The sequence below is a fragment of the Anastrepha ludens genome, chromosome X (genome assembly GCF_028408465.1).
Source record: "Anastrepha ludens isolate Willacy chromosome X, idAnaLude1.1, whole genome shotgun sequence".
NCBI classification, from domain to species: domain Eukaryota; kingdom Metazoa; phylum Arthropoda; class Insecta; order Diptera; family Tephritidae; genus Anastrepha; species Anastrepha ludens.
The window spans coordinates 28,288,896-28,304,046 of record NC_071503.1 but is presented as its reverse complement, the minus strand read 5'-3'; the positions used below and the strand labels follow the sequence as shown (position 1 = coordinate 28,304,046).

Here is a 15,151-nt window from a genome sequence, read left to right as displayed (position 1 = left end):
AGGCTTCGTGCCTTTGTGCCATCCTTCCGCCTCAATTGTAACACGAAACGGAGTAATGTAGTCCGTGGTGGGGACGGATCATGGTTAAACCCACAATCCGGGAACTATACAGGCTACAAAGAAGTGTATGTTTATGCATCACGGGTGCCATGAGTACAACTTCTGATGATGCCCTAAATGCTCCACAAAAATGGTTTCTGGCACGAAGACGGAACTTCGGAACACAGAGAAATCTTTAGGTTGCTATCTGAGCAGTATTCTCTGTTTTTGGCACCTAAAGACGACCTGATACCCACAGTTTCATTTGGAAGGAAATTTGATGTCAGATTTCCATTGCGTGAACAATGGAGCAATCCAGAATGCATGCAGGGAGGTTTGACGGATATTTTCTTTACCGATGGGTCCAAGAATGAAATAGGGTCTGGAGCCGGATGGTACTTAAACGGTAGTAATAAGTATCAGTATGCTATGGGGGGGATGGCAACAGTTTTCCAAACGGAAGTTTTTGCCATTCTGAAAGTAGCCGAATAGATAATCAAGAGGAAATGGAGCGGGAAACAGATTGGGGTCTTCAGTGACAGTCAGGCTGCACTGAAGGCCTTGGAGAACGTGAAGCAAACCTCAAAGACTCTTCAAGAATGTAAGAAGAAGCTTAATTCTGTTGTAAGACAGAACGGGCTTGTACTTATATGGGTTCCACAACACTCCGGTGTTCAAAAAAATGAAATTGCCGATGAATTGGCCAACCGTGGATCAGCGGTTCCCCCACAAGGGCCAGAGCCAATAATCGGCATCAGCTCCGCAGAAACCTTGAATTGGATCACCGATTATGTACGCAATCTCTATAAAGAGCGATGGTCCGGTCTAGAACGCTGCAGAACTGCAAAGTGTTTTGTGACAAGTCCGAACAGAAACCTGTAAACTTTCTACTAAAACTTGGAAGGAAAGGCGTTCGGTTGATGGTCGGTAACATTACAGGACACAACCCATGGGGTCAGCATATGACCACCATTGGAATCACTGAGGACCCAGTGTGCCTGTCATACTTGGAGGAGGCGGATAACACTGAGCACTTTCTCTGTGAGTGTCCTGCCTTTGGTAGAGCAAGGCTACGAGTATTGGGTTCCGATGTCATGAGAATGAGTAATATTCGCTCTCCAAAACTGGAGAATGTTTACGGATTTGCCAAAGAATCTGGAAAATTCTCACAGGACTAACTATCTCTACCAAATGTTCTGGTGCTCCTTGGTTCGACCTTTTCAAATTTCAAATTTCATGTAATCTGTGCAACTTGAGCTCTACGTTCCTATTGAGCTGTGTCCGAAGGTTCTACAGGTGAATACCCCAGCAGCCACTAACCTCCTCGCGGATTTCGCTGCCAGGCTTTCCGCCATAAGGTCAGTAGTTGGCATGCTGAGTATCATTTCCAGCACCGCCGTCGGAGTGGTCTTCATCGCTCCTGTTATGCACAGAGCAGCGAGTGACTGAATCCTTTCCAGTGGCATTAAGAATGCAATTTTTTTGTCGCAGTCCACCTTACTAAGGACCCAAACAGCAATATCGGTCTAACTACTGCGATGTAGCACCAAAGCATCAAAGAGCGTGATAGAGCCAAAGTAACGCCAATCATTCTGTTACATGCGTACAACGCATTACTGGTCTTTTTCACCCTTTCCTCAACATTGTGCTTCCACAGCAATTTACTCTCTGTGTACCGTTTTGTCCATTTGTGTACCGTTTTAAGTGTGTTGTTCACCACAGTACTGATGGTGCCCAGGTACTTTCCCGTAACTACTATAGCTATGTCATCTGCATATGTCACTAGTTTTGGTGCCCCTCCGTCAATTTTCTTGAGCAGTTTCATATGCTACAAGTAACCATAATAGTACCCCACCTTGCAGAGTGCATCTGCATGCATATTTGGTGCCGCTCGTATCGTTCCACTCCACTCTTATCTTCCTGCTAGTTAATAGCTGCCTTATCCATAGATAGACAGCGGGTTGCACATTGGGTGACTCTATATTATTTAAAATAGCATATTTCGTCACTTTGTGAAAGACCCCTGATATATCTCGAAATACTCCTAGAGCATACTCCTTATATTCAAACGCCTTTTCTATTATAGTACAAGTGAGTGAAGCGCAGTTTCAGTAGATCTGGTTTTAGTGTAAGCGTGCTGCGCCTGGAATACTTCGTCCGGTGCAATTGTGTCCCTAATGTATGTATCTAGAATCTTCTCTAACCTTTTCAGATGAAATGAGATCATACTAATGCACTTGTATTCCTTCGAGTAGAGAGAGTTGCTTTTTCCCGCTTTTGGAATAAACACAACTCTCGCTTCTTTCCACAATACAGGAGCATAGCTGAACCTCAAGCATCCCTTGAATATCGCTCTTAACGATAGTACCACAAGATGGCTTAGAATTCCGCTCCTGGCAATTTATATGGGTCGAAACTTTGTATACCCATTCTATCTTGTTGGGCGTAATTACGCTCGTCGGGATGTCGTGCAGAATATCTCTTCTAGGTTCGAGATCTGTAACGTCCGCACACCCTGGGAAATGTGTGCTTACTAGGTCTTCTAGAGCGTCCTCACAACTGTCAGCCCACTCCCCGTAAATTTTTCGTATTGTTCTTGGCATAGACGGATTCTTGGATAGCATTTTCCTAAGTCTAGTCACTTCATTAGTGTCTTCCATACAGAAGTCTCTCCAAGATTCTCTTTTGGCTCTACGTATTTCTTACTTGTATTCTTTTAGTAGATCCCTATACTCCTTCCAACAAAACTCATTGTCTACAACTTTGGCTAACCTATAGACTTCATACACCCTACGCCTTTGTGCTCCTAATTCCTTGTTCCATTAGGAGGCTTCACCTTGCGTCTAATACGTGTTGGGGGCAGGATCTTTTGTTGGCTTTAACGAGAGTAGTTGCAAATAATTCAACCCCTTTCTCAAGTGCGAAGTGTGACATGTATTTCCGGGCTATCATTCGTGTTTTTGAAAGTATATCCCTATACAGGTCCCAGTTTGCATTCTTAGGATTTCCAAAGGATATATTTTGGTTTTTTGAGCGGAATATAACCTGAAAGTTTATGTAGGTATCTGTGATCAGAGAATGAAGAGCTACTCAAAACTTCCCACTCCTGCACCGTAAAATGCTGGCGTACTCTGAAGAATATGGTTAAATAGTGACTCAACTCGGTCGTTTGTATCCGCACTACCCCAGACCGTACGAGGTGCGTTTGCGGTGTTCCTACCACCAGGACGTGCTTCTTTCTGGCAGCTGTTTCTACCAGCTTCCCAAGTTCTGTGGTGCCTCATGTGGCATATAGCAAGACCCAAAGAGTAACGTCTCATCCTTGCAGCCCTCCAGCGCCACCACTTTCAGATCATCTGAAGAGAGATTAAGATCAATATAAGAATATATACTTTTTTTGACCATTATCGCTGTTCTTAACTTACTCTTTGCAATCGGGATGTAGGTGTTGTAGGTGTGGCACTTTAGACCAGAGACTATGTTGCCCGATGCTATCCATGGTTCCTGGACTAGAGCCATATCGTAGCCGACTCCCTCTATGTTGAGCAAGAGCTCAGCTGAGGCGTTCTTACTCTTGTGGAGGTTTATCTGAAGGACCTTCAGCATCTGGCCTCAGTACATTCTCGGGGTTGGATACTTCCTCCAGTTCACCCTTCTATACATCCTGTATATTGAGGGAGGCTTCCAATATCCCTTCTAGACCGAGATCCTTTTCCAACTGCCCCACAGCGAGCGTGTTATTTTTGTCGTCTTTGCAGCAGTCGCAGTGCATTTTCCGGTTTTACCACTCGCGGAATGAAAACCTTTGCCTTCGGTATTGAGGGAATACAGCTGCGATCTACAATTTCAAATGATTCCCCCTTCCACAGGCCGTGTAGCGTTTTTACTGCTTCCTTTAGCCATGTAAGCGTGGGGCCATCCTTACATTTAATAATTTTGACGCCGCTGAACCATCCTGTTCCGTCAAATGCTGGCATGGGTGCGATCGGCTCTGCGTCAAGTTTCGTAAATAGAGTTTGCAGTAGCTTCATTTCCACTACCTTCCACCGTTCCTGCGACATTTGACCCAGCTTGTCACTACGGTCAGTGAGTGCCACTATAAGATGTCTCTTGGCAATTTCACTGGCCGCTGCCGCTGCTTGCGACGTCGTAGGTCTTTCATTGTCTCCGATTTTCGGTTTAGCCATCTCGTGCCGGTGCTTCTGCTTTTTCGATCGCACTGAGGCCTAGCTATTTGCAGAACGCTGCCTCTTGGTGGCTAGTTCTTTTCCTATTTTGAGCTACGGATTGGCGGCTGCGAACTTTGGTTTTGCTACGTAAAAGGCCCGGCCATTTTTTATCTCCTCTCTGGCCCAAGCTAACCGTTGCTCTTGCTTCGTCAGGTTGGACTTGCTGCCAAATCGGTCACAAACTTTGGCTGGCTTTTCCGCAGTCGTATTTGTGCTCCCAACACTTCCGTGGTCCGAGCCTTCATGGACAATGGCACCTCCGCGATGAAGAGCGTTATGCGTGTGTTTGGCAATAGCATTGCGACCATTGTAACCTTCTTCCGCTACAGGGGAAGTTTTGTCACTTAAGTTATTGTTTGTATTCATCTTTTTCGTAGGACCAGCTGCTCGACGAGGCGAACGCAGTGATCTATTTAAGTTTAGGGAGAATTCAAACGGTCCACCACGGCAGAGCCCCATGCCGTGGCAAGGCCACAGTTACTTCATAAAGCGGCCCGGTGTTAGGAAGGCACCGTTAAAATACAGCCGGTCTGATTTCCCAGACTGCAAGCCATCCAATGGGCGCGGTGTCGCATAAAGCCCTGGATTAGAGGGTGGGCAAGGACAGGAAATAATAGGATGAAAGGGGTTTGACAATAACAAAGGGATCTTCGTCGGTGCAGTTATCTTCGCATGGTGATTGGATGGCCACCAAATACGCCGTAAAGCAGATGGATGGCTAGCCAATCCCAATATAGAGCTTCCCGCTAGTCAGATCATCACTTAACCCTTCATTAGGCACGTGGTCTACAATGGTAGACCACGTCTTTTCAAAGTCGTGCAACTCCTTAAATTTGTCTCTTAAATTACCTAAGCTTTTTAATAGCTGTTTATAATTAATCTCTTTATCCAATTAGTGCATTCAGTGCGGGTTTGACGTACAGTTGTAAATTTTATCAAGGTCTGAACAGTGCTGGTCTACATATGTAGACCACGTGACTAACGACGTTACTTTTTCTTGCGGCAATATTACTTGATATATTAAATATTTGAATTAAGTTCAGTTAAGTTTTGCTTATATTTTTTTACAAGAGTGTGCTAATTTAATTAGTTTCAGATAATATTATGTCTGATTCAAAAAAAAAAACGATTGGAAAGCAGCAAAAATCCGCTCTCCGAACTATCAAGTAGTGAAGAAAGTGCTATGGATGCTAAAGAAAAAGCTTACATATTTGCGAACTGTGAGAAAAAATAAACGCGAAATTCCCAAAGAATTCTTTCCCAGGAAGAATCGTAAAGAAAAGTCAAGTATTTTTGGTTTCCAAGAAAATTGTATACTAGTGTCGTACTGCCCAATAAAACCGGTCAGTGATCCTGATATCATCTATGCACCATGATAACGCAATAGATGAGCAAACAAATGATGAAAAAAACCAAGTGATTTTCTTGAAAAATGCGCTTGGGAGCTCATTCGACCACAAATTGAAGTTAGATCAAAGAATCCTCGACTACCCATGGAAATGAGGCAGCGAGCCCACAACCTTCTTGGCATCCTAAGCATTGCACCACAACCCACTCAATCACCAAGTAACTATGTCGGACGTTGTCATATTTGCCCTCGCAATATGAACAAATCATCCCGAAAGTCGTGTACTAAATGCGGCAGATTTCCTTGCAAAAATCATATGAGGGAAAGTTGCACGGAATGTCTCAGTGAGGAAATATAAGCAGTTTTCAGAAACCATAACATATAAGTTTTGTACTGAACTTTTATTTTTTTATTTAAAGAATTGAATTTTACATATTTTTATTTTAAGTTTTACGAATAATAAAAACTCTTTTGTAAATCGTCCATTAGTTATAAGAAAAAACTTTTATGAATTGCAATAAATGTTAAAAAACACATACATTCACGTTTTTATTGAATTTACAGAAGATACACAAATATTTTAGTGAAAATATTAGTTTATATTCCTCACATTAAATCACAGAATATACTTATGAAGTATTATTGAGAAACTCAAATGAATAACACTTTTAGTCATAATATTAAAATGGTCTACGATTGTAGACCACGTGCCTAACCACGTTACAAAAATCCACGTGCCTAACGAAGGGTTAAGCCTTATCCCCGCAGCAAGGACCAATATGATGAGGAGCAAACTTGTTAAGTTACATTTAATTCTACAGACTCACGCAGCACACTTGCAGCATAGTAAAGCGTCTACAGCTCTCCTGCGCCGTAGGCATGCAAAGTTGCAAACAAATCCACACATAATACTTATACGAGAATCATGGGTATATCACAAGCGTATCTGTGGTATACGTATCACGTCTAGGGGACAAATGCTTCATTCGGGAGGGAATGTAAGACCACGAGCATGTATTTTTATGCCAAAGTTGATGGAACACACGATGTAAAAAGAGCTATGATCTAGAGATATTATTGTAGCAAAAAAAAGCTGGAATAGTGGGAATAGTGTCGAAGTTATCGTAAATTCGGCCTACCTAAACCTCTTTACAGCCTCACCTTTTGAGGGAGCTAAGAGAAGTAGTCCAGTATGCGCAATCCAATACTCTGCGGCTGATAGTGGGCTGTGATCCAAACCCCTAGAACATAGTATGGGGAAGCAGCATATGCAAGAGGTTTCAAGTTATTGGATTTTATTCCGTCGAGCGATTCGGATATTCAAAACATTGGTAACTAACCAACTTTTGTGACCAAAAAGAGATCCAAAGCGATTGATTTAGCACTTACCACTAGGTTAGTTGGAAATAAAATCGACCAATGACGAACCTTGAGGGAAGGATCTCTTTGAGCTCATCGTCTTATCGAGCTCCGACTTCGACTTTATACTATTTACAACCCTCTGGTAGGAGTCCTCGAAATATTGACTGGCACTGGTATGGTGTGCTTGTACTATGGTGTAAGGTACTTTAATTAGTTGCTTTGGTGTTACCGAATTGAATACTTTCAGAGCCGGAGCATTTGCATCCATTCGAACCACATGACTCCGCCAGAGTAGCCGCTGCATCTTTATTCGCTGTACTATATCTATGTCGTCGGAAAGCTCATACAACTCATCGTTCCATCGCCTGCGATATTCGCCGTTGCCAACGTGCAAAAGTCCAAAACTCTTACGCAGAATCTTCTCTCAAACACTCCAAGCGACGCTTTATCGGATGTTATCATCGTCCCAGCTTCTGCGCCATACGTTAGGACGGGAACGATGAGAGCCTTTTAGAGTGTTAGTTTTGTTCGTCGCGAGAAGACTTTACTGCTCATTTGCCTACTTAGTCCAAAGTAGGACTTGTTGGCAAGAGAGATTCTACATTGGATTTCAAAGCTGACATTGTTACAGGTGTTAATGCTGGTTCCTAAATAAACGAAGTCTTTTACAACCTGGAAATTATAACTGTTAACATTGACGTGAGTGCCGATACGCGAGTGCGCCGACTGTTTGTTTGAGGACAGGAGGTACTTCGTTTTGTCCTCGTTCACAACCAGACCCATTCGCTTTGCCTCTTTATCCAGTTTGGAGAAGGCAGAACTAACAGCGTGGTTGTTAAGCCCGATGATGTCAATATCATCGGCATACGCCAACATATGCACGTTCTTATGAAAAATTGTGCTTGTGTTGGTACGATCCTCTCGAACATCATCTTAACGAAGTCACACGACAGCGAGTCATTCTGTCTGAAACCTCATTTAGTATCAAACGGTTCGGAAAGGTCCTTCCCAATTCTGACGGGGTTGCTCGTATTGAGCAACGTCGTCTTGCATGGCCGTATTAATAATGCGGGGATACGAAATTCAGACATCGCGGCAAAAAAGTAACTCCTTTCGGTACTGTTGAATGCAGCTTTGAGTAGAGGAAAAGATGGTGTGTGTCGATTTTCCTTTCATTGGGCTTTTCTATGATTTAGCGTATTGTCAATATTTGGTCGACAGGTCTTAAACCACACTTATAAGGTTCGGTTGGTTGACGATGGGCTTCAGCCTTTCACACAATATGCTCGCTAGAGCCTTAAAGGCGATATTTAGAAGACTAATCCCGCGGTAATTGGCACAGATTGCAGGATCACCATTCTTATGCATTAGGTTAGGTTAGCTTGGTTGGCAATAAGCCACGCATAGACCTTTTGGTGCCTAGCGATCTCAGCGCTTTTGGCGAATCTTAGTAGAGCTGGGAGCTCCGCTTTTGAGACGTCCTCCAGACGATCAAACTGCTGCTCCCAGGTATTTTAGTCGCGTTTTTAATAATGCCGGGCAAACGCACAGAAGGTGTTCTAAAGTTTCCTTAACATCCTCTCTGCATTTCCTGCATTTGTCCGTGTTAGCAATCCCTATCTTGGACGCATGTGCAGCTAATAGATTATGACCTATCAGTATACCTATGATAGTTCTGCAGTCCTTTCGCGAGAGCGTTAGTACGAATTGAGTCAGTTCTTTGTCGTTAGTTTTACACATGACTTTTGCTGTTGTATGTGGTCAGATTAGTCCACCTAGCTTCCACTCGGTTTTTCATGCGTTCGTCCATTTCATTGTATATTGTGTTTAGCGGTTTGGGTATGTCGATCTCTTGCTCAAAAGGTAGACTAACAGCACTTTTTGCTATCTCATCTACTAGTTCTTTCCCCGTAAAGCTTTGGGCCTAGGTACCCAGTAGCTATGCAGCCTACTGTTTGCGGCTAGCCTTTCTATGGCCTCCCCGCTCCGTCGAACATTTATGGACTTAATACAATATGAGCTTATTGCTTTTATTGCTACTTGACCGTCCACGTATATATTAAGTGCTAAGTTCTTCCTTGGTCTTGTGTAGGCTAGCTCCCCGGCTTTCCCCACAGCAAAAGCTTCCGCTTGGAAACTACTGCTGTGGTCTGGCAGCTTGATAGGCTGCCTTATCCCTAGTTTTGAGAAGTAAATACCCGCTCCCACTCCATCTAAAGTTGTAGATCAGTCTGTGTAGATGCGAAGAATTCTAGAGTTCCAGGCTTCATGCCTTGTGCCATCCCTCCTCTTCAATTGTAGTGCGAAACTTTTTTCTCCCACTTAAAGTATGGAGTCATGTAGTCCGAGCAAACTTAGCTCCACTTTCCTACTGAGGTGTGACTGAAGGTTCTGCAGGTGATTACCCCCGCAGCCACTAGCCTCCTCGCGTGTTTCGCTGCCAGGTTTTCTGCCATAAGGTCAATAGGTGACATGCTGAGTATCATTTCCAGCGCTGCCGTTGGAGTGGTTTTCATAGCTCCTGTTATGCACAGAGCAGCGAGTTGTTGAATCCTTTCCAGTGGCATTAAGTATGTCAGTTTTCTTGTCGCAGTCCACCATACTAAGGCCCTATACAGCAATATCGATCTAACTGCTGCCGTGTAGCACCAATGCATCAGAGATCGTGATAGACCCCAAGTAACGCTCAGCATTATTTTACATGCGTACAACGCTTTACTAGCCTTTTTCACCCTCTCCTCAATGTAGTGCTTCCACAGCAATTTGCTGTCCAGTATTACTCCGAGGTACCGCGCATAATCTTTGAGAAGTAGTTCGTTGTTGCCTAGCTTTGGGAGGTTCCACGAATGGACCTTGTACTTCCTGGATTGGGCAGAGCACATTTAAAATCCAATCGACAGGCATGCTTTCATCCGACCATATTTTGCATAGGAGTTGATGCATGCACCTTACCAGCTTCTCCCCGCCATGTTTGAATAACGCAGCCGGCAGTCCGTCGGTGCCCGCGGTTTTGTTGTTCTTCAGAGACAGTCCAATTTTGAATCTTATAGAAATTTCTGTAGTACAGTGGAGGAAAAGAGGGAAACAGCTAGACTTTGTAAGGTGATTCAACTAGACCACTCAGTAAGGCTGGATTCCATTCGAAAACCTGACGGTTCATACACCATTTCCAAATCGGAATCTTTTAATACTCTACTACTTTTCGGGGTAGTAGAATGCTTTCTGAGGCAGAATTGTCATTCACAGTAACATTGGCGGAACATCTAGGTATACAGGGTAGGCCATGTGAAATTTGCTTTTTCAATCGGCTAGAAAAAACTAATCAATATTTTTTCAAACTTTTCTTTTTATTTTGAAGATTGAACATTGTCATATATGAATGAAAAATAATATCGTTCAAATGACTGCCACGACTGGCTTTACAGTAGGTCATTCGATCAACCCAATTTGTAAGCACATTTTCGATTGTTTGGGCTCCAATTTCATGAATGGGCTCCAATTTCGATTTCGTGTTTTAAAGCATCAATCGTCTCCGGATGGTTCGCATAGCATTTGTCATTAACGGCTCCCCACAAAAAACAGTCCAGTGGGCTTAGATCACAGCTCCGAGACGGCCAATTGATATCGGAATTCAAAAACGGTAGCCAAAAGTTCGATTGTAACTTTGGCAGTGTGACAAGTTGCACCATCCTGTTGAAACCAAATGTCGTCCATGTCATCCTCTTCAATTTTGGGAAACAAAAATTCGTTAAGCATGTCACGGTAACGTTCGCCAGTTACTGTGATCGCGGAAGAAGACGAAGACTCATCTCTTTGGAAATAGGTGTTCAATATTTTCCAATTTTGTTCAAGCGTATAGCGTCCCATTTCGTAAATGTCAAACCTTTAAGTAAATTATGAACACATTTGACATGTCATTTGTGTTATCGTTCTCAAAAAAATAGGTGGTTCAAAAAGCAAACGCTATATGGCCCACCCTGTATAAAGGAAAAATAAAAATCCTGCAAATATTAATTATATGTTGTTTTTCTTTAACGAACTTGGATGTAGAAGTTTTCAAATAAGTGCATTCATAAGAATGTACTTAAATAAGGTGGCGCAAAATTAATCACCCTCTCAGAAAATTGTATTTGAAAATGGCGTCGTACATCAAGCATACTAAACAGCAGCAATATTGAATCCCTAAGTATTGAATCCCTAAGTGACACGGCGGAATCGGTTAGGATCCTGAAAAGAGATCCAACCGCAAAGCTGGGGTCACTTAGGAAATCTGATGGCTCCTTCACGGAGAAGCAAAGTGAGACACTTAGCTTGCTGATGGGCTCTCACTTTTCAGCTAATCAGATAATAACAGCCCTTAACGAAAGAGGCTGTTGTGAGAGCTACTACAGCCTCTCGGCGTGACTGGTACGTTGCTAGATCTGTGGTGAATGAAGCCGCCATTCGAATTGCCATCGAATCTTTTGGTGGCAACAAGTCCGCCGGACCATAAATGATTTAAGGCATAGAGTCCGTGACCGCAGCTCTGAAGAAAATATTCACTGCATGTCTGGCACTGGCTTATATACGACGCTATCTGACGATGGTGAGGGTCGAATTCATCCCTATGGTTGGGATAGATGATTACACCAGCCCCAAAAGCTAGGGACTCATCAGCATGACCTCTTTCATGCTGAAAAGTCTTGAACGGATAGTGGAGTTGACCGATCCTCTACTCACCACCTTAAATGATGCTGGAGTCTACGCTCAAGCAAATGCGGATGACATTCCTGTTTCGTAACAGGCCCTTCGCTTATGAACGTCTGTAGAAAAATACAGAAAACTGTGAAAGTGATTGACAGTTGTGTTGCGCTAAAAAGCTACCGACAAACCCCACCAAATTGTTAGGATCTATACGGCTGTGGATCTACACGGCTTGCCAACGTAATAAAAATGTCAGTGCCACAGTCACCTGCCAGAATTATTAAAACCACTTTATAGAAACACATGTAAAAATACATAGAAAGAATATTATGAATAAAATTGAAAAAACAAATTGACAAAACTGCAAAAGAATGGTGGAGTTTGGCGAAGGATATAAGATTATAGGATTATAAGAGGAAATCCATTTCAAGTTTGTACAAATATTACTGCGAACGATTTTAAACACTATTTTCAAAACCTACCAAACCAACCACAATTAACAAAAGACATTTATTACGCAGCTGCGCTATGTAAAGATGATGATCTCGATAAAGATATAACTTTTATGGAAGTCGAAAAAACCAATGAACGTGCTAAAATAAATAAAGCGCCAGGAGAGTATAGAACACCTTATGAACTGCTTAAGTTTGTTTCGCCGGAAGTTCTATTGGAGTTAACAAAAGTATACAACGTAATTTTTGAGACCGAAAGAATCGACGAGACTTTTGAAAAAAAAACAATAATTTTCAAAATTTTTAAAAAGAGAGATGTAAATGCAGCCTGTAACTATCGGGGAATATCTTTTATGAACTCTATCGCAAAGGTGTTAATGATATTAGATAACGCAAGACTTGCGAATTCGGTGGAAAAAACGATGTGCTCACAAAATTCCAAGTTGGCTTTAGAAGAAAGTTCCTCCGCGAAGGCAGACACCTTACCATGGTGTGGAGGCTTAGTCGAATCACTAATCAGACTTTACCAATGGATGGCAGTGTAGTCGCTTGAATACATTGCAGTATTGAGCGAATGCATTCCATTACCTTGGTTTGGGCTGCTTTTTAACGATGACCAAGCTCTGCTCTGGATTGGAACAAGGTGTTATACGACCCGTGCCGAGGCTTTGCCTGGCTGGGGACCCAGACCAAAAATAGCCCAGTTACGAACGGAGTGCTCCGGATACTCGGCGACCTCCGGTTCTATCTAGCCTTACCTGTGCACACGGACTTCTACACAGGCGGAATTTGAATGGGAAAAACTTTACTTCCAAGGAGGTCGGTCCTCCCAAAAAACCTACAAATGTGACTCCGACTACTGCCACAGCTGAGAGCAAGGTAGGACGGGGTGGACCGGCTAAATATGTCCGTCCCTCCAAGCAGAACTACTATGAGAAGAAGAAGGTCAATAGGGTCTTATTTAGACTAGGAGAGACCAGTAACCAAAGACCAGGCCAAATCGCTAGAGTGGGCAAAGGGAGAATATCCGACTTGGGATAGGTGGCCATAAGCATCCAACCTTTAGTGAGGTTGTAAAAGGCGGCGGTGAAATACTGGCCATCATCGACAAGGGAGAAGAGGAAAGAGTCATTCCTAAGGAAAATTGGAGGTGGATTTAGGAAGCTATCGCCGAGGTGTACCTCCAGGTCCTAGAGGAACACCCCGGCCTTCCTCCCCATTGTCTGACGCGGGCTGGTATCAGGGTAGAGCAGAGCTCATCGCCTTTAAACTGATTGCCGTACAACACACAGGTAAGATTCATAGCAGCATCCTCGCAAAAATTAATATAAATATTTTCTTGCCTCCGCAGCTTAGTAGCGGCGACATGGTGGCGGCAAGCATCGATGTCGGGAAAACTGGTTTCTGACCAGCCTCCGTCTATATGAAGTCCGTCTGTTGGTGCAAGAGGCATCCCGAAAAAATAAAGATTTGGTTGTCTCCTGCGACGCAAATGCTTACAACATCCTGGGGCAGAGCAGCGACACTAACGCTAGAGTTGAATCACTGCTTGACTTTATTCTAGAAAATAAAATTTGTGTTTTGAATTTAGGCTCAGAGCCGACTTTTGTTACTATAAACAGAGAGAAAGTTCTGGATATCACCCTTGCTTACAACAAAAAATTAAGAACTTGAATGCCGAAGAGAGCCCCCAAAGACCAAACTACATGTAGGGAACTGGATAAACTGGCTTATCAGGTAACTAAAGCAATGAACATCTCCTTAGTAGCCCGTGGTCCGACTCAGAGGGAAGTCTAAACCAATTTGGTGGTCCAAGCATCTCCCCCCGCTACGTGAATCCGATAGAACATTTTTTAATCTGGCCAAGGCCAAGAGAAGGTCAGAGGACTACAAGCCTATAAGGCTAAATTAAAAAACTATAAAAAGCAGTTAGAATTGCGCAGCGTGAATCTTAGCAAAATGATTGCAAAGAAATTAAAGAAACTTCAGAAGCGGCGAGATTAAGAAAAATATTCTCAAAGACGCCATGCAACCTAGGCTATCTACAAGGTCAAGGGAATTAGGTCTTCTCCTAGAGACACACTTCCCAGGAAACAAGCCGGTGGAACAAAACGATTCTGCCAATAATGAAAGGCAATCCGACCTAGGAAGTTTCTTAGCTACACACCTTCAGCTATGGATAGTACCCATCATTATCGCTGGCTATGCCATCATTACGGCGGCCGCCGTAGACGAAAAGGTTGGTGCGTGATTACCGTTCGGAATTCACAGAGAGAACGTAGGTTCGAATCTCGGTGAAACACCAAAATTAAGAAAAACATTTTTCTAATAGCGGTCGCCCCTCGGCGGGCAATGGAAAACCTCCGAGCGTATTTCTGCCATGAAAACGTTGCTCATAAAAATATCTGCCGTTCGGAGTTGGCTTGATACTGTTGGTCCCTCCATTTGCGGAACAACATCAATACGCACACCATAAATAGGAGGGGGAGCTCGGCCAAACACTAAAAAATGTGTACGCACCAGTTATATATATATATATATATATACTTCTGCTAAGTTATTCAGGGAACTTTTTCCTAAAATATTGATCCCTCTTCTATTAAGAGCGATCCTCCCGCATAGAAAATGTTCTACAGTCCCTTTTTCTTCAATGTCGTTACAGCTTCGGCAATAGTCGTTATAGGGTACTCCCAGTCTACTGGCATGCCTGCCAATCAGACAATGGCCTGTTAGGACCTCAAAAGTCGGTTTGTGCGGCTCATGTTCCATTCTGGTCAGGTCATTCTACTTGTCGCACAGGTCAGGGGCTGAGTCCATAGCCTGTTGGCAGCTCTGATAGTGTGCTTGACTATTAGTAACTTCTCTTCTTCTTCTTAATTGGCGCGATAACCGCTTACGCGATTTTGGCCGAGCTTAACAAAGCGCGCCAGTCGTTTCTTTCTCGTGCTAACCGGCGCCAATTGAACACACCAAGTGAAGCCAAGTCCTTCTCCACCTGATCTTTCCAACGCAGAGGAGGCCTTCCTCTTCCTCTGCTA

The 15,151-nt window shown here is 43.3% G+C and overlaps 1 protein-coding gene across 1 annotated transcript; it reads right to left on the bottom strand.

Moving 5' to 3' along the window:
* Positions 1-3,776: 3,776 nt before the first annotated feature.
* Positions 3,777-4,226, bottom strand: LOC128869857 (uncharacterized). Its single transcript, XM_054112459.1, has one exon. The coding sequence runs from the start codon at positions 4,224-4,226 to the stop codon at positions 3,777-3,779; it is 450 nt and encodes a 149-aa protein (XP_053968434.1).
* Positions 4,227-15,151: the final 10,925 nt, after the last annotated feature.